This window comes from Pleurodeles waltl, chromosome 6, assembly GCF_031143425.1.
Source record: "Pleurodeles waltl isolate 20211129_DDA chromosome 6, aPleWal1.hap1.20221129, whole genome shotgun sequence".
Lineage (NCBI taxonomy): Eukaryota > Metazoa > Chordata > Amphibia > Caudata > Salamandridae > Pleurodeles > Pleurodeles waltl.
In genome coordinates this window covers 763144321-763172279 of record NC_090445.1, presented here as the reverse complement: position 1 = coordinate 763172279, position 27959 = coordinate 763144321, and the positions used below count along the sequence as shown (strand labels likewise).

Genomic DNA, 27959 nt, shown 5'->3' with positions numbered 1-27959 from the left:
TTGATGACGACGCAGTGCGACGCAGCACCTCGTATCAAGGATACAAGTTATAATTCTCAACGGAACTGACCTGCTCCCTATATCAAGTCCATGATCCATCACGGTCAGCCTGAAGTTGTAACTTTGCCCTGCAACCAGATAACCACAACTGACGCTTTCTGCTTCTGAGAGCCATTTTTTTTTACTAAAACCTTGAAATTACATATCTCTAGTTCTAGTAATTGGAGATTAGTTGTTCTGGTTTCATTGTATTTATTAAAAGGTACTTTATTTTTCAAAATTGTGATTCACTCCAACAAGGTTTGTGGTTGTTGCCTGAGTGGACACCCCCCAAACGAATAACCCGATATCCTACAGTTGTGTTTTCAACTTTTTAACTGTTTTGGTACTTCTAAATGCTTTATGCATTTTCTCAAGCTATGCCTCTTTGCTCTGTGCCATTATTGCCAGGGGTTGATCTCAGGTTTAAATTACAGAAACCATTACAGGACCTAACAACAATAGTGCATTTGTTACTCGTGGTGGACTTCCATTCACTGAAACTATTAATCCATGTTCTCACAGTATGCATTTATGATTCTTATAGTCTATAGTTTTTATGATCGATCTGTCCTGCCAGGGTTTGTCCAGACGAACAACATGCAGGGCTGAAAGAGAAATACACAGAATCTAATGATAGACCCCATTACGGTGTTTGTTTGCACTAGACCTATGGGCTGCTTCAAATCTTAGATAGTGGACCTGAGGAGGTAATCAGGTGTACATAGTAGAGCTCATCTTATCAGTGTTATATGAACTGGCCATAGAGCCACTGGCAAATTACATGAGGCATGAAGGCAGAATGCATGAAACGCAACTCGGAGGAGGGACTCATATTATCTCTTTATATATGGACGATATCTTGGGTCTGGTTGGTCCCAATGATACATAAGTTAGATAATTTTGATTCTGCATCTAGGCTGATTGGTAACAGAAAGAAAATGAGTGTATTCCCTTTGCACAGACACTGTTCTTCGATAATACTACAGGTAAAAAAAATCTGACTTAGAAACTAGAACCTTAACTCTTTCATCGTGGGAGAGGTTGCTGCTGTCAGTAATGGGCAGAGCAGCTCTGATCAAAATAACACTAGTGCCAAGGATACTGTATTTTTTGTTAAAATGCTGATGATTTTCCTTCGTTCTATTTTCCAGAACCTAAATTCCATATTGGTTGATTTGATTTGGGCGGTGATTGGTGTAGACTAACTCGCAGCAAATTGCAACTTCCTGTCACGGATTGAGAGCTTGGAGTACCAGGCTTGGAATCATGTTATTTGGCTGCTCAAATACAATGGGTAGGCAGCGGGCTCTGTAAGGGAGAGCTGACAGAGGCTCACTATACACATAGGTTGCTAGACTGAGTATCTATACCTGAAGTCTTATTTGGGACTGTAAGCTAGGATCCACATTCACAGTCTGCTACGAATGGTGAAATATTTCTGGAAGGAGCCATGTGCATTTGATCTACCATCATGGTACCGTCTAAATTTTAGAGGCAGTAAACAGAGGACCTAATATGGCACATTGGTTGATGGTGGGTGCAAGACGTTAGGAAATCTCTGTGCAGATAATTGACTGCTAGACTTTAGGAACCTTGGGTCAGTTTATGACACACACCTCAATGATGAGAGCTGTGTGGTCAACGTGGGCATGAGAACTGACTGAACACATACCTATAAGGTTCTTCAAAGGTTAGTAGTGCTTGTTTTTACCAAAGTGTTAGTCACTCAGTTATAAAAGTTAGTTAGGATAGTGATCCCTTTCGACTTGGGTATGGAACTGTCAGTTCAGGAATGGGTAGAATCACTGTGTCACACAGTCAGTCTTCATCAATGCAGGGTCTAAATCTCTACAATTGAGTTATGCGCACAGCACTTATCTCCAGTGCTTAATTTGTAAATTAAGAGGTGCCATGCTGAAAGCCCTTCTCTTAAACACGAGGCTGCTGTAATTAAATCTGCCAGCACTGAATACTGAGGCAGCCAATTCTGAAGCCATCTGGGGCCTCTTCAATCCATTTACGGCCACCCCTGCCCCTTCAGCTCATCCTGCAACTTTCTACTTTCTCCCTTTATGACGCTTTTTAGTTTTTCCTTCTTCCGTCATTCACATATATGTCTTTTGCTCGCAGCAAATGCTTGAGGCATAAGAATAAGCGCCGGCCCTCACAAATAAGTGCTGGTGCTCAGCACCGGAAACAATAATCACAAATTAAGCACTGCTTATCTCACACCTGTCGACTTTGCCAGATATACTCAGGTGTTTGAGACTGTGTGACTGTCCAGCCCTTGAAACATTCTGAAGAGTAGTAAGTAACAGGTAGACATACCACACTGAAGGACAGAGTACTCTGTTTACTATTAGGACGTTTTCTATACCTCATGATGTGACCCAAATCTGACAGGCCATTAGGTCAATTCATAGATCTGCTGCCAGACAATTGTCTGGTCGCAAATGCACTGCTGGTTTGGAGCCCATTGCATCTCTGCCTACAAGACAGAATTACTTGAATGGGTCACGGCAGAAATGGCACTGCACAGTCAGCAGAGGTGCCGCGGCCCTCTTGACAAAGGACATTTACTGTTAGAATTGGCTCAAATATCAGAAGAATTACCAGCTTTAACACTTATGTCTCCTAGACCAAAAAGCACAATGATATGTACTGCAGCGATCTAAATAGCCTACCCCCTGTGAACAGATGTCTATGAAAGAATAGAAACATCACTTTCAATAGATGTTTTACTCACTTGGGTGTGTCTTATTTCTCACGAGCACAGTAATAAATTGGGATTGACCCCAGATACATTTGGTAGTACCAAATCACGAGCCTTATATAGTTAACATAGTTTGTGAGTAACTCCTACTATTTCAGGCCAATAGATTCGCTAGTTTGTTCTGCTATTTCAGATGCCCTCACCGAAGCTCTAGTAAAGGTCATGACATCACACATTCATTGTATATGACATCATCAATGCAACTACTGATGACAAGGTGTTTCATGAAATATATTATTGGCCCTAAAATATAAAAACTGCTATATACATTTTTATTTTTATGTTTTAGTAGAACAAACAAGGCACCATGTCAACCCAGCTGTTGTTCCTGATGTAATGTGTTTTTGGTAATACTGATGACATCTCAGACATATAGACACAGAAGTAGTATATTTTTGGAAGATAGCTTGTGGGGTGCCAAGTGGCATAAGCAGCTCTGTTGCACAGCATGTATTTTGCACAGAAAAGATGACTCAACACTGGGCAAAATGGGATTGCATCACAGACTACCAGCCTCCGTTTAATTTATTCAAAGTGGGTATATTTGATTGGTAGCAGCACAAATATGCATAGGTTGAAACCAAGCGCTAGACAGGGGCAAGCAGAATATTATGGGCCAGATTTGCAAGGCCTAGCGCCTCTTAGCGCCATTCTCCTTCGCCATATTTACAAAGTGATGCAATGCATGCATTGCCCCACTCTGTAACCCCTGGGCCACATTATGCCTGCGCCAGGCATAATGTATCCAATGGGAGCGTTCCCACTCAGGGAAGCCCGTAAAGATGGCGCAGTGAAATTTACAACATTTCACTGCACCATTTTTAGTATCATTTTTAATGCCTGCCTTAGGCAGGTGTTAAAATTACGCACCCAGTGCTTTCTATGGGCCTCCCTTTACTTTGCAGGATTAGAGTCATAATTTATGGCTCTAATCCTGCAAAGTACCACAATAGCATCCTAAATTATGACCCTATTGTCCTAACCTGTGCCATGGTGAGCCGTATTGTAAATATGGCACACACATGCTCTCATTAGGGCAGTGCCGGGGGGGGGGCACAAGAAAAGTGGCCCCTGTCTTTGTTGATCTTTGCTATTAAGGTGGAGCCCCTGACCTGTAGACTTCGACAGGCCCTGCAAGGGTGGGGCATATTTATACTCTGAGCTGAATTTGCTGCATTTTTTTACGCAAATTCAGCGCAAACGTAACTCCATATTTATATTTTGATGCTAGACCCCTCTAGCGCCAAAATATAGGCGTTAACGTCATTTTGTGGATGTGTGAAACCACCTTACATCAATGGGATGCAAGGTAGGCATTCCCGGACAAAAAATGAAACAAAGCCCGTAGCCCCTTATTCATCCTCCAGTGCAAAAATGGTGCACAGGGGAGGCGGGCCTAAATAATGGTGCTAAACCTGCTTAGCGCCATTATTTAACCCCTAGGTCAGAGCAGGCGTTAGGGGACCTGTGGACCCATTTCCATGGTCAAATGCCATAGAAAGTGTCCAGAGGTGCCCACCCCAAGCCGCAGGAACACCTTCACACACCAGAAGGACAACAGAGGATGGGGTACCCCATCCCAGGTAAGCAGGGTATGTATAGGTACGTTTTTTTGAGGCAAAACCCTGTTTCCCATACCGCCACCCCCACCGGGCTAAAGTCATTTTTTCTGATGCTGGCCCAACCAGTGCACCGCATTGCGGAATTCCATAAATCTGGCCCTCGACTGGCACAAGCCGGTGCTATACTTTTTGACGCAAAGCTATGCAAACAGAGTTTTGCGTCAAAAAGTATAAATATGGGCCCTAGTGTCTCTCTATGCTGAGGACATGATGGTGTACCTGTGCCAGCCTAAGATATCAGGCCTGAACTGCTCAAAGTCTTGGAGGAATATTCAGGATTACAGGTAAATACAGTAGTGTTAAATCATTGCTTTTCCCACTGGGTCTCCTGCCAGCGGTCCCCATAGACTAGCTCCCCCCGATGAGGCTGCCCTGGAATACCGACCAGGTTAAATATCTGGGCATGCACATAGCGCTTAGCGAACAATGCCTGTCTGACTTGAATATGGGTCCGGTGCTTCTAGGCTTCCAACCCTCAATTCATTCTGGAACACTCTGAAGTTGCCCCTCATATGAAACATTTTACTTATTAAGATGGAGGTCTTACCTAGATGTTTCTATGTCATTACATATCTGCGATACCCAGGTGTTTCGGAAATTGGACTTCCTGATGATGGAGCTCCTTTGGGCTGGTAAACACTGCAGGGTGGCCCTCAAAACATTATGTAGAGAGTGGGAGCTAGGTGGGATGGAGGTTCCAGATCTAGAACTTCACTACCTGGGGGCTCAGTTGCAACATGCAGTGCATGGGTTGGATGGTGAGCCGAAATGGGAGAGATCTCTGTTGGAGGGCACACATGAGCAACATCAACTTGCAGCACTCCTGTTACGTGGCCAGGATATTTCAGACTCTTTCCCTCATTTGAATCAGCTTGTTGGAGACTCTGGGATAGAACTGGCAAACATGTACTTCTGTCTACATTGTATTCTCCTGATCTAGATCTTTGGACTATGCGTCCTTTTGCCCAAATAGCTGATGTGAAGGTGGTGGCCCAGTGGCAGGTGGGCGGCTGCAAAATGTTGTCTGACCTTTACCTGGAGATCACTTCATTACTATGCAGGAGGCGACAGAATCCTTTCGTATAGGTGTGGGTCAATTCTTGCAATATGCAAAAATAGCAACCACTGTGCGTAAACTGCAGCCCACTTTTCCTGATGCTCCTGACTCTTTGCACACTTTAGTGATGCTGTTGACTTTGGCGGAAGCACGCCGCCTCATCACACACATATATAGGGCACTATGTGCTGATCTGAGGTTGCAGCAGGCTTGGGGTGGAGGAGGCCTGGCAGGCAGCCAGCGACAACCCAATAACTCTTAAAGATTGGTCAGAGATCCATGCGAGTGTGCGTTGGGTATCGCTATGCGCCGGGTTCAACTAAATCCATTTCAATATAGTACATATGGTATATTTGTCTCCTAAGAGATTACACTCCATTTATCCGAATAGAGCACAGTGTTGTCCCTGTTTCGCTAATGCAGTAGCAGATTTTTTCCACATGGTGGAGCATTGTATGTTGCTTACACCTTTTTGAATGCAGACAGAGCTGGCATTAGCGCTGGTGGCACCCCGTGCGACAGTATTTTTTGGTGCCTCCCACCCCATGACCACCTCCTCGGATTTACTCACTACCACCTGCCAAATGTGCCCCTCATCTCTCCATAGCCCCCCTTTCACATACATTCATTTGTTTTAAAGCACCTAAGGCTGGCTTTGCTAATCCACTCATCAATCCACATAAAATATAGTTCTGTTCTTTGCAGCAGGCATATTAACCCTCTACGCTACTTTATGGTGAGTCAAAGCTGCTATTAGACAAAACTCCCATCTCTCTCACTAGCAGGAACATTAATCACAAACGTTATCTTGACATTTTAATTGTTTCCTGAAGGCTGGATGCACAAGGAACTTTTCATCAGGTGCTTTTAAATTGCAAGTTTCGGTAGTCATTGCTAAACACAGCACCCCCCTGAAGTCAGCGCCCCCCAATCCAGGTTAGCACCCAGTGCGGCCACACTGCTCGCACCGGCCTAAAGCCGGGCCTGGATGGAGGTGTTGTCCTGCCTTAAAGACCTTACTGGCTGGGACATCCCCAGTTGGCTACTTAGCTGCCTGTTGGGATGCCAACCTGATAATCCTTAAAAGACAATGAGATGAAGGTATGCGCAGCTGGAGCTCATAGTGGCAAAGTGAAGAATAGCAATCCACTGGATTAGTCTTCGGCCTCCTAAGATAGAGGCTTGGAAACAGGACCTTATTAAATAGGCCAGAGCCAAAGAGGCACAAATGGAAACAACCTGCAGAGGCGAGAAGGCTGCTGAAGCCTTATTTGCTTGGGGAGGTATGACGCAAATACTGTTGGAACCCTCAGATGAGTCTGACATCTTGGAGATAAATGAGTCGGTGGGGTGCGAGGGGAATGATGGACTCACATACACCAGGACTTTAGTGCTTTGACTAATCAAGGTAACTTGCAATTACTTGACTTTGTGGTATCACGTGTTGTTTTTCTCTTTCTTATATTACTGAGCACTAATCACAAAGAGCGTTTTCTGTATATGATCGAAAAGTGGGGGCGGAGTGGATTTTTTGGGGGGGCTGTTTGAGTTACAAAGAGAGTTATGTTGTTCAACGTGTCAAAGGGACACCGCCATAGGCGGAATGATTGCTAATCGAATGCAGGACGCTAAAGGGAATAATTTTTTTTAAACTTGCTTGTTTCACATTGCTATCCTTCATAGCTATCCTTTTTCGAAGCAGAGTGTTTTTTATTGACTGATGTATGTTATGACATGCTGTCTTACCATTGAAAACTTGAAAATAAATACCTTAAAAGTAGAAGAAACCCCAGGTCACTTTTCCTCCATAGCACAACGTCTGACAACATGCTACATCAGATTTTAAAGTGTTAGTGGGGCCAAGGATATCAACAGCAAGTTACTCTATCACTATGGTGTCACACAGTTTGTATCACTCATGCAATGTAGCACTGGAGAGTTTCAAGCAGTGCTGCTCTACATGAATGTTAGATAATCTTGGCCTTGATATAAGGTACTTTTTAACGTCATGAGAAGCGCATCAGTTTGGAATGTAGTTTCGTACATCTCTTAACAGATATTTCTAATCCACGGGCTTTTTATAGTAACTTTAAACGTTTTTGTCTAAAGAATATGTGTCTACCTTTGCAACCATATAATATGGACCTATAATACTACCCGGTGGTTGTAGTTACATGATAAATAGCCATTAGGAATGAGGCTGGGTGGTTTGAAAATGTCACCAAAATCTTTAGATTGCTCCATTGCACTACCATGCATGATACCTGTAAATACGTTTGTAAACTACAAGGATCTGAGTGGATGGGTTTGGGAGACAGTTTGAAATACAATCAGCTCCTATTGGGGGGGGGGGGGTTATTAAAATGCCAGACTCATGCTGCTTGAGCTCTCCAATCCTCCTGCAGTATTTCAGTTTTCTATTGCAGATGCAATGAAGGGTTTTAATGTGTTCTGCATTGTCTATTTAGATAATATTTGTATCCACTCTGACGCCTTGAAAAGTTGTATATCAGTTGCTAAGTAAGGATGTGAGAAATTCTCACAATTATATAACATTTTGGCAAAATTAAGCAAAATTATGTGTAATCGTGAAAAATGGAAATCCATCATTTAACACTAAACAGGGCCTGATTATGACCCTGGTGGATAGGATACTCCATCACAAACGTGACGGATAGCCGCCTGCCATTTTACAAGTTCCATAGGATAGAATGGAACTTGTATTACGGCGGACAGGAAATCTGTCACGTTTGTGACAGAGTATCCCAAGTTCGTAATCAGACACTATATGTTAGAACAAAATGTGCCCTTCTGTTAATTTTTGATGTGAGGAAATATTTTGTGCTAACAAAATATAGTGCAAAAGATGAAAGCACAGTGAACAACTTGCTTTCTATTGTTCCCATATATTAGCGGTAAAGTTTTACCATGAATGTCACTTTCGTAATAAATTTTAACTGAAAATGGCATAGAATTATACCACGTGACAAAATGGCAAAATTTCAAGAATTTGCGGTCGCAAGCATAACTTGAAATACCTAAAATTAGACGAATAGTGCTATCATAAATTTAATTTTGGCTCAGATATTATGATAATGCATTGTTGCGACCTTTAGGACAGCATTGTCTTTTTACTAAAATGGATAACGACCTTTTTCACACCACTAATGTAAAGATATTAGAGTATATAATTACACCTGAGGATATTAGGATGGATGAAAAGAAAGTAGTAGCAAAACTGCAATGGCCTACACTTACCTCAATTAAGGCAATTGAGAGATTTGGGGGTTTTCCCAATTTTTATAGGAGGTTTATTTGTCATTGGTTTAATATCGTGAGGTGCTTCACTACATTACTATGTATCGGAGTAGCTTCTGTTTGGTGACGAGAAGCTGTTCTGGCATGCTGTTTTTTAAAAGAACACTTTTCTAGTGACTGAATTTTGCAACTCTGATGGGCTTTGTTTTTCTCTTATTAGTATTCTGCGGTACATTATAAACCAGATTAGAAGAATGGCTGATGTCTTATCACTGCAAGATCACTCAGAAAGAGAAAATCAAATGATTGAACTGCCACCATTAATTTTACCTCTGAATAGTTGTGTGATCGTTCTTTTGATCTGACCAATGTAGACTCGTTTTAACCTAAGTAAACACAGAAGGTCAAACCGTACATGAGGAGATTTGAGCAAAAGAACATGGTAAAAGAACAAGGAAAGAGACATGAAAAATATGGATTGCTGTATGTGAAAAGATGTGGATTTATTTTCAGACCATTTATGACAACAGACTAGGAACTGGCTTCATAGTTAAAAGTGGCTGGTCATCCAGGAGTTGATAAGACTCTGTCAGCTCTAAAAATATATTTTTCATTACCAAGTTTATATGATGATGTTAAAATCTATATACAAACATGTTCAACTTGTGCTGAAATCAAGAGATCATACAGTTAAGCAGTGTGGTTGTTAGGATTTATGCTAGTACACATAGATGTTAGCATACGGTGTCAATGGATTTTACTGTTGACTTGTCAAGAAGGTCTTACAATAATTTCAGTAGTTGTAGACCATTTGACAAATTTGTGTCATCTTATACCTCTGCATGGTTTGCATACCTCTAAAGACTTAGGGCAGATATTTCATAACATGTAGCTTAATTACATGTTTTTTGACAGGTTTTGATTACTGATAGATTAGCCCAGTTCACTTCTATATACTGGACTGCATGTGCATGAAAGTTCATCTCTCTACCAGTTATAATCCTTGAACAAATTAACAGATGGGTTGTGTTAAACAGTATTTCATGTATCAAGACACAGCACAAAAGAAAAATTTAAGAAAGGCATTTTGGTAGGCAGAGTTAACATACAACAACACAGAGCAATCCTCTATTGGGATGTCACCTTTCTTTTGTATGTATGGTCATATATTTCTTTTGGATCAGTAATTGTCAATATGAGTTCAGTCAGTGCAAGAAACCATGAAAAATGCTAAATATGCTCATTAACTTAAGAAATTATGCACCTCAGTATGTGATAGGTGAGAAAGTGTGGTTGTGTTTAACGAATTTGTATTTTTTTTAAAACCATACAATTGCAACCTAAATGTGTGGGTTAATTTGTGATAGAAAATATTATAAATCCAGTTCAGTTACTGTAAGATTGAAACAACCTCACTCGATGAAAATCCATCCAGATTTGTATCTGTCCTTGTAAAAGCTGTGCCCTTCAAAACATTTTTTGCTTCACATCCTATGCAAGTTCAGGAAAATTCAAAGAGTGACTATGAAGTACAGAGAATTTTGGAGACAAGAATTGCAAGAGGAAGCTTACAGTATGTCGTGGATTGGAAGGGGTTTGGTCTTGTAGTACCATCATAGGAAACAGCTTCCAATCTTCATAGGCCATGATTTTTGTTACAACTTTATGCAAGACATTATGACAAATCAGCAGCCCTATCTCTAAGAAGGCTGTCTTTGGGGAGAAGCACCGTCAGGAAGTGGGGCTGGAGGTACTGTCTACCACTTAGTACAGTCCGTGTGTTCCTGAGCACTGATTGCACCAAGTGCCTTTAAGTGAAAGGAAGGCTAGCAGTCATCATAGTACTGGCACAGACTGGATTCAAGATGTTTGTAGGTGGAGGACAAGCTGTGCTGCAGTACTCTGGTAGTGAGCTATGATTCCCAGCAAAACCCAAACCTGAACGTCTTCAGAGAGATGGCAGTCACCTTGGCCCTTCCTGTACGACTTTCCTCATGGTTCACTGATTCTATTGCTAGACAATCCTGCTACAGTGTTGCTGCAACCAGGACTTAGCCACATGGATTTTAAATTTCACATCCCAAGACTTATTGCTTCCTGAACGATTGTTCTATGGTTAATTTTGGATTACCGTGAAATGTTTTTTCCTCTGCTTTTTCTGCTACTAATGTTAGATACTGCACTTTTCATGTTAGCTAAAACCCCAAAATACCAGTTAAAGCCCTCTGTAAATCGTCTCATAAATGATATGCTTTTAGTTCAGCTGCACAGCCCACTCATTAAATTCTACATCAAACTCTCGGAGTCTGTTCTTCCTCTCATTTTAAAATCTTCAAACTTTGTATTACTGGGAAATGTCAGCATTTGGTGCGATCAGAGAAACAGGTCAGAAAACAAGAGTCTAAATGAGCCCACTGAACCTTTTGTCCTTGCCCAATTAGTATCCTCTCCCGCTCAAAAAATGAAACCACACACTTGTTTTAATATTTGTATAAAAAATGAAGCCTCCTCCAACATGCCTAAAGCTGTCATCTTGTCAGAACTCTTGGCTATGTCAAATACCGGAGAGTGAGGCTAATTGTTTTCTTCACTTGAATGTTTGGCCACTTCCTGTAAAGACTTCAGGAAAATGAGGTGAACCTTGTTATTAGGCGAAAAGAGTGTGAGTTTGTGTATGTGTTGTGTGTATGTGAGTGAGAGGTGGGAAGAAAGTGAGAGAGAACCACTTGCTCCAGCAGGTTAGATAGTAGAAGATCTGGACTGGGTTCTCTGGTTCTCAGGATGGCACAGTGTTACAGATCGCCAGGGATAAGCACACCTTATCTGTCAAAATATAAGGCTTGCAGCCTGAGGGACATGCTGAAAGTTCCCCAAGGATACTTTTCATGAACACAGCAGAGACACAGACCACACTACACACCCTTGCTTCAATGACTCACCCGACAATGGATCTAAAATTACCAAAAAATATAATGACAATACAAAACAAAAAAACAAAAAATTAAACAATCCTTGAGAAAGCTTGCCGATCTCAAAGGGATGAGAGAAACGAGTTTATACAGAGAATTAAAGGAAGTCATACAACACAAATAATATCTGGGAAAGAACGAGCAAATTCCTGTGGAATAATAGCTATTGTAGCTATGATGCTAATAAAAAAACCAAGACATAAACACAAAGTACATAATACTGTGTGCATTTGAGAAATAGCATGCTTTTCTATGTTCCCCTTTTGGACTCTTTCACCTCCGAATAAAGTACGTTTTGGATTGAATTTGTGAAAGCGCTGGTTGTAATGAGCTTCCTTTGGGCAATTTTGGGATCTCTGTTATCTGAAGCGTGCCTTATAGAAGTGCAAATTATTTCAACTGTGTCCCAGCAGTGCTGAAATTTCCGTTTTACATATCTTACAATATCAATTTGTGTCTCCTAAAAGGGAGCCATTACCTCCGTGATGCCAATGGATACTGTCATTCTAGGTGACCTAGGTAATCTTGGAGGGTTTAGAGAATGAGCTATGATTGGGGCCTGTGTAGCAGGCAATGTGTGGAACGGGAGGGTGTGAGGTCATTTGGCAGCTTGGGCACAGACTTTGTCCTTGCTGGTTTAATCTTGGAAATTCCAATACATGTACATAACTAGGCCATGCGCTGGGAAAATATGCAGCTAGCTTAAAACCTAAGAACCTGTACCACTAAGTGCTAAATTAATACTACTAGGAATACGGGGAGGGGGACATGCACCCACAAACTACAGTAAAGTGTTCTGTTGAACTGATGGTGGTTCGATTGCTAGATACTGGGTTAGTCATGACCCACTGATATTAAAACTGGGTTCAAAATGTGATAGACTGGTGAATGACTGCTGAGAGAGAAAGAGGAGTTCTCTGGCCATAGATGCCTCTAGATATTGATAAAAGTACGGGGCTTTTGGAAAGAAGTGGTTTAATTATGGTACTAAACCACTGGGTTGTAGCAGGAAGCGCTCTTACCCCCACTTAGTAAATTCATTCTTTAGTAGAAAGTGATGTACACTATCCATACTCACCACATAGCTACTGACTTCAAACTGCTGCACTATAAAGAACACATAGTTGCCGTTGGTAAGTCCTTGTCTTTCTGCTTCCAGAAGAACAGATTTGGCATCACCAGAGCTGCATATCAGTATAATAACTGTAGAAACACGAAAAACAGCCATTTCTATACAGAGCACAGCCCAAGCACAGGCACAGAACCGTACAAAAAGTAGCAGCCAATATACAGCATTAGTAGAACGAGGTTTGCCCACTCTTCCTACTTGTACTAAAACACTCGCTCGACTCGGTACTCCTGCTTTTGATTGCAGTTTTTCTAGTTTTTCTAATTTACCCATTTAAGTACTTGTTTGCCCACTTTTGCAGTTATGTGTAAACAGTGGCGGCTGCTGAAGTGTGAGAGTGGCGGGGCTGGGGTTCGCCTTTGATGGGGGGGTCAGGTGGGGGCACATTGGAGGGACACAACAGCATTTTTGGGGAGGCCAGTCACCATTTTCTTGGCAACTCTTATTACAAATAGGATAACACTATGCATTTTCCACTCCTCCAGTTAGGGCAGTCTTCTAGTGCCCATAGGTTGGCAGGGTGTTATACTTCTAGGTGGTACTAGGCCCATGACATTCATAGCTAAAAATGCATTCACCATACACAAGGGGTCCCACCTGTCCCATAGAGTCTGTTCATTTCCCTATGTGTTGTACCACTGCGCAATTTCCCTGCTCTTACCTTTGGCTTTATAACACTGCACTGAGAAGTAGTTATTGAAGTGATCATTTTTAAACATGAACCATTAGTGCACTAACTAAGAGGTAAGACAGTTGCCATGTAAACCCTGTAAGTGGCCCAGGTTACTATAGAGGACGGCCTGAGCAACATTAGGAATACCTTCAGGTCGATTTCTGGCAGTCGCTATATAAAAACTGTAATTACTGCTTGATTTGTATAAAGTGAAACTAGACAATATGGATAAATCAGGGCTGCCCAACTTAAATATGTGATTTTAGGCAAATATTTTATCTCACCAAACCTCTTTTTCTTAATTTTTGCGTATGAAAGTACTTTCAATCAAATACGTGCGCTCAGACCGCCAATTGTACAAAAACCATTAGCGCTGCCTTCAGGTCGAGTTCTTGCAGTTGCTATATAAAAACTGCAAAGAAATGCAGAGGTAAAAAATCAAAGCCTTAACTCAAGGAAAGTCTAATAGATACTCAATTACTGGCTGCTTTATAAAATAAAACCAGGGAACATGGATAAAACGGGTCTTCCTCACTTAAATTGTGTGATTTTAGGCAAACATTTAATCCCACCAAAACTTTTCAGAAAACAAAATCCATTATCATATGCGAATGAAAGCACTTTCAAATATGTGCGTTCAAAATGCCAGTTGTGAAAAGATCATTATCGCTTCTGAAAAAACTACCAAATGTGACCATGAATTTCAGTTGTACAAAATACATTAGCGCTAGGCCATGGTCTCCCAGTCGCTATATAACAATTGCAGAGAATGCACAAAACCAAAGCACACACACAATTGTTGATCAAAATCTTTTCAGTAACAGACGCATACACATCTAACCTCGTTGTCCACAGGATTGGGGGCTGCACTACACTGTCTGGAGTCTCCAAGCTAGTGAGCCTGTCCGGCCGAGTCACACACAACTGCAGTACGCATCAAGCACAGCAGCTAAGAAAACTCGAGTCTGTGCAGTATGTCTTTGATAGTCCTGAATGCAAACTGCGCAGACTCAAATTCTCCCACCTGTTTCTACCCAACCCTTTTCCAACTCGTCACAGGGTGGGACCACTCCCCTGTGACGAGGTGGGAAAGGGTGGGGTGGCTTCCTCCCTATTCTCTGACTGACGTGAAGCCCTTGGTGCTGCAGGGCTTCAGTCTGAAGCGCCCAGGGCTAACTTCATCCCCACGTCATCAGGGGGTGGGGACTGTCCCTAAAGGCTATGCAGTTGCCAAGCTGATGACCTCACAGACTTCAGGGCTGTGAGATCGTCAGCCCAGCAAATATTGGGGACTTTAAGTCCGCCCAGGTGAGAAGCGTCACTCAAGAGTCATTGACTCATGGTGACTGGAAGACTGGCAGTGTATGGCAGTCCTGGCAGAAGCAAGAAAAAATAATGACGCTTGCACGCGAGTGCAGTATGGGATTTTTGGCATTTTAACAACTTATTTTCCTTTTATTTTGGTGATGGCGATGGGGGTGAAAGTAAAGGGGGCGAAGCCCCGACGCCCACAGCTAGAAACCGCCGCTGTGTGTAAACCTCTTCTGCACACCTTTTTATGCACTTTATTTGAATATTGACCTCACGGCCGCTCTACTTCTGCGAGGATTATAAAATGAGATCCACCAATCATTAGTTAATGAATCATCAATCAACCTCATTAAAGAAAGATACTGCTAGTGTAACGCTGACGTGGTTATGTGTAGTGTCAGCGATGACTCCTAATAGTGGGGCAGCTAGCAATTAAATCTGTCTGGCTTCGATCCCTACCTCGATAAGGCCAGGCCAGAAACTTGCCGTCCGTGGCACTTTAAGTTCTGCCTGCGGCACTTCCTGTGCGAACCTACACCACTAAGTGGCAGCAGAGAGTACAGAGACAGTATCTGCAGTTGTACGTTTGGTGGCTCTGAAAATTTCATGCATCTATGCCCCTGTCATTAAATCTGCTAGCGTTCGCATGAAAAGGATGCTACTCCTCTTCAGGGTCAAGGGACTGTAAACAGTAAAGTAGCTATCGCACTTTGGGGACACTTTGTTAACCATGCGATTTCCCAACCAGTGGACACCTATATACAGTCTGCATGGCTGATCAGGCAGAAGCTGCAATAGTAGCGGGGATTGTTTTCATAGTACACCGGTGGATCTATTTTTGTCAAGATGTTGGTGTTTGCAATTTTCAGTTTGCTATTGGTTTTAATTACTGTATGGCTATCACAGAGACAATAAAGAATTTGCTGTTGTTGTTGAAATCCATTGGTCTCATCAAGAACGGGTTATCATTTGACTTTATTTCCCTATGTTCTGTGTACCATACTCAGCATTTGTCTACAGCCATTAAAATAGAAAGGTTTGAACATTCTCTTATACCCAATAGGAGTCAATTTATTTTCCAAAACTAAGAATTACTGAACAACTGGGACACTCAAGAAGTATAGGGGACATCTGATAGTCACTTATTTGGAAATGTCATGGTCCTGATCATCTAGACAAAGCTGTGTCATGAAAATTGACCTGGGCAAAACTACGGACTGGAAAACAGAGCTTGGCTAGCATCAAGGCAGATCTAGTTATCTTTAACTATGGTCTGTCACGTCCTGGAAGGATTCATATTCAATGTCATATTAGGGTGACCAGATATATAAAATCAAAAACATTTCACTAAAATAGAAAACGGATTACATTTTTTTGTCAGCCTGGGAGGCACAGAATGACCGCACACATCAACCTACAAAAACAGGGGGCACTGAAATAAAAATAAAAAAAAGCGGAATTTTTAAACCCACTGTCACACCTGTTATTTAGATTGCTTTCTGAGAACACCTGCTAACTAGCCCTGCTTTGGAACATATAAACGTTCTTCCATCGATTTTCAATCGATCAACTCTGAAAATCAGGACGTAAGCCAAATTTGCAGAAATCTGCTGGGTCAACTGCTGAACAGACGGGACAGTTCCAGCAAGCCCAGGATGCCTGGTCATCCTATGTCATACATCTGATGCATTGGTGAATCATTATAACACTAAATGTGAATTTTAAGGAACATCACCCAAAAAAGAGTTTGGACAAGTAGTACTTTGACTGTAGCTAATTCATGAATTAACTTCAAGGTTTTAGTCTGAATAGTGAAATAAACTCAATTGTATATATGCCTACTGAGAAACGTGCACATTCTGTGAATCAGTCCTGTATATTGTGGTACAGGAAATTCTGTTCAAATTGGACAAAGGCAAGGCCCTTCTGACGGATCTTGTCAAAAGTTATCTCGTCCCCCCAGCGATCCACAGTTTTCTATCCTGACTGACCATCAAGGCTAGAAAAGTCTTCATAGATGCCTACCTTCAACACAAGTTAACATTAATTAATAAACAGGATAGATCCTCAGCGTTCTGAAGAAGTCCAAAGTGTAGTCCAATTACCTTAGAAATCACCATTCAAACACCAAAGCAAATCTCCATTATTCATGTATGAATCCATAATTGTTTAATAAGGGGTTTGTGGATAAGCACCCAGATCTCTGTGGTACTGACAGTTCATGCCACCCTTTAACTTTTTTACCTGTTGTAACATCTCCTGTTCATCTTGTTCTACGCATTGTTCTGTAATTTCTTATGAATAGCACTCACGACACCCAGTAATGCATAATCTTCTCATCAGGAAATCATGCAAAACTCCAAATCTTCAATCAATCTAAACCATTTTGGTGTACTTATAAAGTGGATCCACCTCTTGCCAACCTATAGATATTTTAGTGCTGACAATTCTGCAGATCATACGTGTTGGCAAATCAAATTAACCTGAGCTGAGGTGACCACTATATCACAGCAAATATATATTTATTTTTATCTTTTTTCCTATATTTATTTACATTCTGAAAACACTCTTCGTTTGATAGCTGTGTGAGAAAGCATGTTTTGCCATAGGCCAATAATTTAACTATATATTCTATTATAGATTGCAAACTTCTTTTTTATATTTCAATTCTTTATTTGGTATATATAATTTCAAACATATACTGAATGCAAACGTACATGTGAACAACATCATCCAACTCCATTATAAGACAGTACTACTGAGGCATCTGTCAGAGGGAGGCGTAACACCAGCTTAGTGGGTGGGTAAAAAGAGGAAGGGGCAAGTGTGGGTAGGGAGTGCATGGAAAGGGAAGATGGAGATTGTGGGTATGGTACATGGTTTCCCTGTTATGGCAAGCTTCTTAATGAATTACAAAATGGGATGACATAATGACTCCTCACCCTCCTGGTCCGCCTAATGCTTCCTTGAACATGATGGTCATCAAATCTATCTTGAACTTTCAAGTAAGGTTGTGCCTTCCTAGTTAAATCTCCCTTTCTACCATCTCTACCATTCCAGAGGCAATGGTGTCTGCTGCATGCAGAATAAAATAAGCCTTTGAAAAAGGCTGGTGAAGGTCAAGGAAATGTACCCTCTTCAGCGAGGCGAAGTTCCCGACTTCGCAAGACTTTGCAACTGATGGTTCTTCATTTTCTCATCACAACTTTCAATACAGCATATTGAAACTCATGGTTGTGTCAAAAGATGGCAACTTGTCAATGAAAATTCACACTGAGTGTTTTTATCTCACGTTCTTGGAAGGCACTCAATGATGAGATATATTTTCAGAGTCACGTGAGGTAATGCTCCAGTATACCGGCCGAGTGATGCATTGAACATTAAGAACAGTATGTTCTCCGGACAAATATCTTGTCGAGAGAATACACTCTACTGAACACTAAAATGTAGAATCTTAATTAGGGAAAATATCTATTTTGCAAGAAATGCATACGCACTTACAAAGTACTTTTTGCTTTTATTGAAATCTCCATGTGATTTCAGCTCTTTGTTCACAGACCCAATGTTGTTATTATGATGAGTCAATAGGTTTGATATTGAATCGAGGGAAAAATTGGAATACATTTTTGAGCTCTAACTTATTTTCCATTATTTTTTATTTTTTGAGGTACAGCCAATCTGTTGAGAGGGCCACATGATTTGCCACTACGCAAGACTAATTAGGCATATATGTGACCATATTATATACACACAGGGCACTTTTTGTGTTTGTGCCAGAAGACACCTTTCAAAGGGTGCGCCGGTTGCAAACAGGGAAACTGCACCATATTATGCAGAATGCACTGCCCACAGGGCAGCCACGAAATGCGCTGTACCCTGGGGCAGCACATTTAAGTGAAAAACAGAATGGCTGATTCAAAGCCGCTCCATGTTTCACAGTGCAGGCGGCATGCCGCTTGCACTGTCAAGAAGGGACAGAGTTCCCTTGCAAGTGGGTCCAGTGAGTGACTACACCCACATGCAGGATGAGGTCTAGGGGGGTCCATAGGACCTCCTTTTCATTCCCTCCCAGATTGCTGCCTTCATGAGGTTCACTGAAAGTGTGCCACCTTTTTTGTGGTGCACTTTCAATGCACCACCTAAGGGCACGTTTGCCTTTGGACCCTCATCCAAAATACAGTGTGGATGCAGAAGCAAAGGGTTCCCTCATTTGTGTAGGGACATGCACCATTGCAAATGAGGGAACACCCACTCATGATAGCGGTGGTGCTACATTTGCCCCAGAGCTATCAGTATTACAGAGGGGGAGCACAAGAGTCTGGGGCCCTTCCTGTAATACCATTGCACCCTGGGGGTGCACAAGCTGGCGCACACGCCCTCTGCACCCATGGGGCACAATGTATGATATGGCCTCTGGTATGCTTTGATTCTGCTGCCAACAAGGAAGGTAATTCAAAATGTTCATCATATACTGATAGCGATAAATATGCCATGAATGTGGTTTGCAATTGCAGGTCTTGGAATTTGACCAAATCCCTCCTGGTCAAAATGTTGCCACCGTGGTAACAGCGCCACAAGTGTGGGCTGTGCACAGGTTACATTGTTTGTATTTTTAGAGCTGTTATGAGGCCTTCTGTGCCTAGTGAATAGATTTGAAAGACTAACCTTGAGGACTTCAGTACTGAACCACTGTAGCAACAATGGTGCTGCCGCCCTTGTTCAAGAAAAGCTCATAATATTCACTGGAGATTGTTTAATTACACCAAGGCTCAACTATTGCCACCAAATATCCTACCTGGCATTGAATCACACTACCTGCTATGCCCTCTGTGCCATCTCATTTCCCTTTTGTCTTCCTGTTTCTGTGTTTGCACTGTAATATGATAGTGGAGAAGAAACTGGCAATTTAGGAACATCCTAGGCTTGTCTAGTAACAGAAGTTCACCAATGAAATGCAAGGAAGAAGCACAGCAAGAAATCTGGAGCAAAGATCCTGACAGCTCAAAAAAGATATGCAGAGGTCAAGGACTGCAAGGCAGGACTTCAGGCCATGCCTTGTGTATACTGCAGCCAGTGGGCAAAAACCAGAAAATGCACTGAAGGAAAATGGGCAAAAGAAACTACTTGTTCTCTACTATAATCACACACTAATCTACTTAAGAACTATAGATTCTTTGAAATAATTCGGTTGAATGAGCATCATGGAATGATCCAAAACCACAAATTCACTGAAATGTTCCAGTTATTGTTAGCTAGAAATTATAACACACTCCTAATGCACTGCTCATGGTGTCAAACGTAATAGTACTGTTGGCATTACCAATTATGTTACCAATTAGAGAGCTCTGTCTCTGTAGGTAACAAGTAAATGGTATGACTAGAGACAATTATTCATAGCTAAACCATGCATGTGTGCACTGTCCTTCGGCATGTTCTATACGCAGGATACAACCAATGGCAAGCCTCATGTGTGCAATATACAGGCTGGCCCGTGAGCACCTTATACAGGTATGCCCTTGTACGTACCTCACATAGGCCATGGCCAATGCTGTCTTCTCAACAAGAAACATAGAGGTTCAATCATTATCTAACAGGCACAGGGCAGCATGCAATTCAAACAGGTTACCTGTGATCCTCTTTTTGGCTTAAGTACTATAAAAAGTAGGAATCATGTCACTGATGAGACAAGCATTTTCTTTTGGAGTAGTAATGAGAATGTTTCTTAACATAATTGAAGAATTTTAGTATTTGCACAATTTTGATCTTAAACATGACATCTTTTTTTGAAATTTCTTAGGGAAATTGGAAGTGGCATTTTATTGACATATGCCAGAATCTAATATGAGGAGAGAACAACACTGTCCCTTAAAGGACATTTTCCAGTTAAGTGTTTTTATAACCTGTGAGAGTTTTATTTAAAAAAGAAGCAATCCATTTCTATATATGTACATTCATCAAATATTTTAGAGAACTGCTGAACTCACTTCTTGCATTTAATGACACATGTTTAAGGTTGTCTCGAAGGGCATCTGGATCTTTCATCTCATACTTCAACTTGGTGGTGATGGTGAAATTTGCCTTTAGTTGGTTTTCCACAGTTGTCCAAAGCTCATCAATTTTGTCCCAGGTGGATCCCTCTGCAGCTCCTCCAAAGAGTGCCACATATCGCCAACCAAAGTACTGCAGGGTCTTTTCCAGGACTTCCCCTACCCTCTTGAGGGGGGACACCATTTTGATATATGTGTCATATACTAAGGTGTTGTCCAGCTTTGGAGTCTGGCTGACGAATCCAAACATGGGTACGTTCCACTGTGAGGCTAGTAAGCCTGTAACCTAAGGAGCAAAACAACACTCCTGTCATATTCTTAAAATTAAATATTTGGCTTAGAAATAAGAGGAAGACATAACTATGCATGCTATTTGTGATCTAATCCATGCAATATAAAATCATAAATTATGTTTATAGTGCTGTCCAAAGGATCACATGCAGGCTAATCACATTGTTTGTTGCCTAGCCAGGAAATCCACTGCCAGTCAGGAAAACATTTTCTTTCCCTGCACTTTACAATTGTGAGACAGTTAGGGAATTCTCACTAGGCATCCAGTACAATTAACAGAATTAGCTAAGGTACATTGAAGAAATTACCTGGATGGGTAAAAGGCCAGAGCCACTGTGCCCCAACCACCCGGCAGAACTCTTCATGAGCTTTATCCAAAGAATAACTCTCACTATCTGAGTACTCATACGAGTAAATTCAATATACAGACCAGATTCACATGTCCCCCAACCATACTAATCTCATATGCATTGTATTTATCACCATAGTCAAGCATCCAGCAAAAACCATGACATGTCATGCTCATCAGTTCTCACTCTGCAGTTTACTGCAGACATTGTATGCCCCTTCATAACAATTAGACTATATTCACTGTTCAACAATGAACTAAGGGGCACTTCCTCATCAACACACATCTCAGTTGTCCTTACCTCACATAGTGCATCATTTTTAGACCTACACCTGCAGGGGGATTAACAGTAATACACAGGTCCTCATTGTCTTGAGTTCCACAAGAATTCTCAAATGAACCTACCTAACACTGTATTGACCATCTCCCATATAAAAAACATAGCTTTAACCCCATTGTCAGGGCCTCTATTGAGGACAACACAGTTTAGAGCTTGATTTTGACGATGGTGGGTGGCTCACTGTTCATCATAGTGTGTGTCAACCAGCCCAGTCTGCTGCCCACCAAACTACATGATCACTGTCAGCTCTATGTCAATCTCTGTGATTTCAGGGGAGCTACTACAATGGTTGCCCCTCTGCAGGTTCTGAAAGTTTGGTCCACCACCGCCTTGTCTTAGATGGCCCTGCATCAAACCTTTTTGTTTTTCAGAAATAAACTGCCAAAGTGGAAGTTTGCTTCTGAAAAAGCCATGTAGCACACAAACCTTGGAGTTTTCGCACGGGTTTGAGGATCACAATTTTTTTGTCTGTGACTGCCAAGGTTTTCCAGATGGTCAATGACAAAAAATAATTCAGACCATTTATTCTAAGTAGGGCAGGCCTTACTCTAAAAGCCCTCTTCCGTGGGGCTATTAGAGCAAGTGTTCAAATGGCAGAGTCAGTGGAGGCACCACCTTTGGAAAACTCACAGTTCACCCAGCTCAAAATACAGCAAGCAGACCGAAGGTTTGGTAAACTAAGTACTCCGTCGCTTTTGGGCGGAGTATCCTGTGAGCTAAACTCTAAATGGGCCTTAGTCACTACTATTCCCATCAAACACACCAACAGCATCTACTTCACAGATTTCAACCTCCCAGATGTTCTCTCCACTAATATAATAAAATAGTAATAGGATAGCCCTATCAACATCATGTAGCTCTCTAACAAGTCAACATACATCGTGAGCAACACATACATCCTAGTCATAACCTCCACACCAAGGGCGCCCTGTTCCAACACAACTTAATTGAACACATCACTTCACCATACCATTCCCCATCAATGCCAAACATAATCAGCAAAACAACAATAAGGCTACTTCATACTTAAAAGACTATACTGTCACACACTCAAACAGAAGTTACTCACTATATAAACCATCATGTCACATAAAGTTAATTTCAACACACTTGTGGAGTCTCTAAATAGTAGCTTGAGAACTGACATGCATGCCCCGGTCGAACCAAGAGCTGCAAGACTGAAAGACTCCATTCAAAGGTGAACCCCGGAACTCATCTATAGCAAACACTCTAAATACACACAACAAAAAATGACACAAAACAAAACCACAGGACAAATGCAAGAAACTGAAAATTCTGTGCTTCACCAGCACAAGCCTCATCATTGCACTCAGAACCAAGTACTACACATCTAATGTCACAGAGGGCTTAAAAAGAGGCAAAGCCATCTTAAACTGCATCAATGTATCAATCATCCGAATGACACATCGTCTTGTATCTTGTTCAAGAGGGAAATCCAATGATATCAAATAGCTCTTTGTAACAAAGATCAGCAAGATCAGACAATATCAGCAATACTAAGAAAACCACCAGACACCGCATATCATATCTAAATGGTCCTCTGTTAAGGAGCTTTTCAAAGCAGATCTCATAGATATCCGTACCAGCTCTCTAGGACGCAATCTACATAGACAAATGTTTCCCATCAACCAATCAGAAACCTTTCCCTGGAGATGCAGCCACAACCCCTCTCAACATAACCAGCAACTCTATCACACAAAATAGCTTCCTTGGCACTCTAAACACGTTTTGACAAAAGGACAAATGTTTTCATTGTTAACAAAATCTAACCTTGAGTTTAATTAACAGGGTACTTCAAGATAATAAAAATAGTAGCCTTAATCTAATTTCAGATCAACAACAAAAAAATCTTTCACACCATTATCAGTCTGGCTTTAGACTACTAACCATGGAGACCTATTAAAGTCACAGGAAATGCCCTCCTCATTGCTGATAATGTTGTTTCCTTCCTCTTCATCCTACTGGACATTTCTGCAGCTTTTGACACCATTAAAGATCGATCTATCAGTATCCTCTTTACATGCATAAGATTAATTGACACTGCATTTTTCTGTTTTTCGTACTACCTATCATCAATTAACAAAAAAAATCCAAATATATCGAGTCTCACAAGGATCCAATCTCTTAACCTTATACTTTAATCCACACATGTAATAGCTCAAAGTCCTTCTTGACAACCACTGGATCAAAATTCAGTACACACCTTTAGTTAAAACTCGCCACATAAAGGAAATTGATTTTCTCTCCATTATCCAATCGTGGACTTACTTAACTGAAGCTGAATCTACTCAGTACAGTGCTCACCATAGTAATCAACAGTACAAGACAAGTCCAAATCCTGGACAGACTCTCTAAAAGAAAATGGACAGATTTAAACCACAATGTACAACAAATACAAAGAAATTTGGATTAATCACAGACATTTCTTTCAAAACACATTTTGGCATGGAAACACAGATGTCTTAGAGAAAATTATCATTCCTTCAAAGAAATAAGATAATATGGGCCTCATTCCGACCCGGACGGGAGGCGGACGCCGCCCGCCGGGCGGAAACCGCCCAAACACCGCCCCGCGGTCAGAAGACCGCGGGGGGCATTTCAACTTTCCCGCTGGGCCGGCGGGCGATCTGCAAAAGATCGCCCGCCGGCCCAGTGGGAAAGCGCCTTCCACGAGGATGCCGGCTCCGAATGGAGCCGGCGGAGTGGAAGGTGTGCGACGGGTGCTGTGGCACCCGTCGCGCTTTTCAGTGTCTGCTAAGCAGACACTGAAAAGCAATGTGGGGCCCTGTTAGGGGGCCCCTGCAGTGCCCATGCCATGGGCACTGCAGGGGCCCCCAGGGGCCCCACGACACCCGTTCCCGCCAGCCAGGTTCTGGCGGTGTAAACCGCCAGAACCAGGCTGGCGGGAAGGGGGTCGGAATCCCCATGGCGGCGCAGCTTGCTGCGCCGCCATGGAGGATTCCCATGGGCAGCGGGAAACTGGCGGGAGACCGCTGGTTTCCCGTTTCTGACCGCGCCGTTACCGCCGCGGTCAGAATGCCCATGAATGCACCGCCAGCCTGTTGGCGGTGCATTCGCTGCCCTCGGCCCTGGCGGATTCAATCCGCCAGGGTCAGAATGAGGGCCTATGTCTCTTACCCTGATGGATCTACATTTGGCTACCCCTTTAAGTTACGTCATCATCAAGATCTGTTGTATCACACTCAAATCTGTCACTGCAAGTGCTGCGCTAGGGCTGGTGGCAAATCTGAGCCTCTCATTGGGTCACCACAATGTAAGGGGCCATACTATTAATAGACAGAAAAGTCATGAAATGTAAAAAAAAGTAACAAAACTGTTCAGAACAAAATCAGAGGAGACTTTTCTTCAAGGCATGTCTCCTCTATCCTTAATAAGGGCCCTCCTACCAGTCAGCTGAGCCTATACAAGCAACTCATTTACACCCATTACATCTGCACTTGATGTACATGATGTCCCCAACATCTCTTGAGTTACAAGTCTCCATTGCTCCCAAGGCAGGTTATGTTATATATGAAGACCAACTCATATATACAAACATGCCTAGGTACCTTTGAGCTATTCCAGTTCCCCTATACCCGAAATCCAGTCCCCATAACATAGAGCCTTATACAGTCCTTTATAGAGTATTTTGAATTCCCGCTCTGTTTTGATCTCCTGATAACCAGAGAAGTATTTTTCACCATTGTTCCGAGCTTAGAAGCAAGAACTCAGGCAAAGCATTGCCTTCCAGGGTTGCTGTGCTATCTGTATTTCATTGAAGGGCAGATCCCATGATTCTTTAAGAACCTGAAGATCTCACTAGTCATGTTGGTAAGGTTAGGTAGTTGGCAGATCTACTCTGAAAGTAATCTTGAGAGACCTGCAAATGCACAGGCAATTTGGAAGCTCTTAAAGGTGGCCTGTAACCCATTGATCTTCAGATTTCACCCTACTAGCTTCAAAGCCTCATGCTCTTTTTCCTATCTGAAAAACAAGGCCATGAGAAAGGGATGTTGGGAGCACTTTTGTACCACCATTGGGCTTCCTGCGTAGGGACTTTTTTTCGTAGGGGAAGATGTTGCCTTTACAGGGACAAGGGGCCTTATTAAGGGTTTGGCAGAAAAGGTACTCTGTCGCAAACCTGAATGCAGTACCCTGTCCACCTAAATCTAAATTCACTGACCTCATTAGGGATGGGCAGGCCATGAGCTTTTTCTCAACAGAGCCACTGTAGGCTCCATCAAAGGAAGGCTGCCTCTGACGGCCTGATGGAGTAGGAGCCATCAGCGGAAGGACTTCACGCTGCCTGTCCTATTTAAGGTGGATTGTGGTTTGTTTTCTGTCTGTCACCAACAGGTAAAATCTGGCAGTGAGGGACAGAATAAAAAATAATGACCACCCACTCCTAAGATGGGGGGGGGGCATTAATTATATCAATGTTTCTGAAAAACAAATAAAATCTAAAAGGTTGGTGAATAGCTGTCAAAACTGATCTCAGTCTTCCACCAAAATGTTTGTACCTTGAAGGGATCTGTCATGACAACGGTTCCTTTCAAGGTACAGAGATGACTGCTGGGCAGGCAGTCATCTCTATGTGTGGCAAGCAGTAGTCTATCGGTGTAGTGGAGGTAATCTCCTACACCACCCTGAAGGACAGCGTTCCACCTGCCAGTGTCTAAATCAGTCCCCAAATATATCCCTCACTATTGGTAAAATGGTCATAGAAGCATCTTACCCTTGGCAATACTTGCCAATACTTCCTAGACAACCTCAGTTGTTAAAACGTTACTTTTTACTGGAACAAAGTGACGCATTTTCACTTACAATGATTAGTTTCAAGATCATGTATTAAAATTACACATTTGTTAATGGAAGTTCTGTCAATATGTATAGTTGTGATCCAAATTTGGAACTACTTTTAAGCTGATTCCGTTTGACACAGATATGCAGGTGGCAAAGGGTCTGAAAATGTTCAGTAGCAGGACCAATGTAAATCTGTGCTCCTGGTAAAAACGGGATCGAGTTATTTTGTGATATTCACAAAACAACGTGTTATATTGTAGTCTTGCTGGTATTGCTCAGTCAATCCTTTACTTCTTACTTAGAAAAACAAGTCACAAATGTAGCAAATCCTGTCGTTTTCACGAACTAGGTCCGAAGCTAAATCACAAAAGGCAGGGTCACTGGAAAAATAGGATCGTGCGGTGTTTTCCACATAAATGTGAATTCACTGCACTTGTCATATAAAGCATCATCTGTTGCCAAATGTGTTGATTTGAACAAAAATAACTTTTTCTATAAATCAAATGGATAAAAACTTAGAAAAGGTATGCAGAGCGATGCCAGGTACTTTGTGAGCAAACTTGTCACTTTCAGCTATTGTACCGATTTAATAAGTAATTTAAATTGGTAGCATTTTAGTCCTGATAGGCTGCACGTTTCCATTGACGGAATGGTAAGGAGCTTTTGTCTGCAGAAGGAAACAAAAAGTTAAATACTAAAATGTAGTTCTAAAACTATTGATAGAACATTCTTTATCTTTATTTTTATTTCACTACTGACATAAGTTCATGTTAACATCAAGCATACAGTTCTTTGACGATAAACGTTTCACAAATATGTTGCAGCTTTTTTAAGGCCTCTGTTTTTTCATTGAAAGGGTCTTAAGAAAAAGACAGGAGGCACCTATGTTCCTAGACTTATTTGCAGTTCTCATTTTCCATCTGTACATATCTACACAATTTTTGATCAATTAAGAGGATGCCACAAATTTGTCCAGAATAGAATTTATATTTGTTCCTTGCTTTAACAAAGTTGTGTGGGGTCACTAGCTTTTCTTATTTAGTGGGTGCTAGATAGAGATCATATCTTCATGGTCTATTGGTTAAAGGTCTTGGCCATCCTGCATCCTGAGGGCCTGACAGGAATACCAGGGTAGTGGAGTCTAGTAAGTCACTACACTAAAAATGTCACCAAAATGTCATGTCATGAATGCTCAGAGCTCAGCTTTTGCTGCTTTTACTGTCACCACCCCAGTGTCCACCAGTCCAAAGACTTGTATTTGGCAACTCACATTT

At 41.8% G+C, this 27959-nt stretch overlaps 1 protein-coding gene across 1 annotated transcript in view; it reads right to left on the bottom strand.

The window, feature by feature from the left end:
* The window catches only part of LOC138301697 (guanylate cyclase 2G-like), a 378147-nt gene that overhangs the window by 312798 nt on the left and 37390 nt on the right, over positions 1–27959 (bottom strand). The window contains exons 2-3 of the mRNA XM_069242214.1: positions 20819–21167; positions 12815–12924 (exon numbers count right to left, since the gene is read on the bottom strand). Of these exons, the coding sequence (XP_069098315.1) occupies positions 12815–12924; positions 20819–21167 (459 nt within the window). The remainder of the gene's footprint in view (positions 1–12814; positions 12925–20818; positions 21168–27959) is intronic.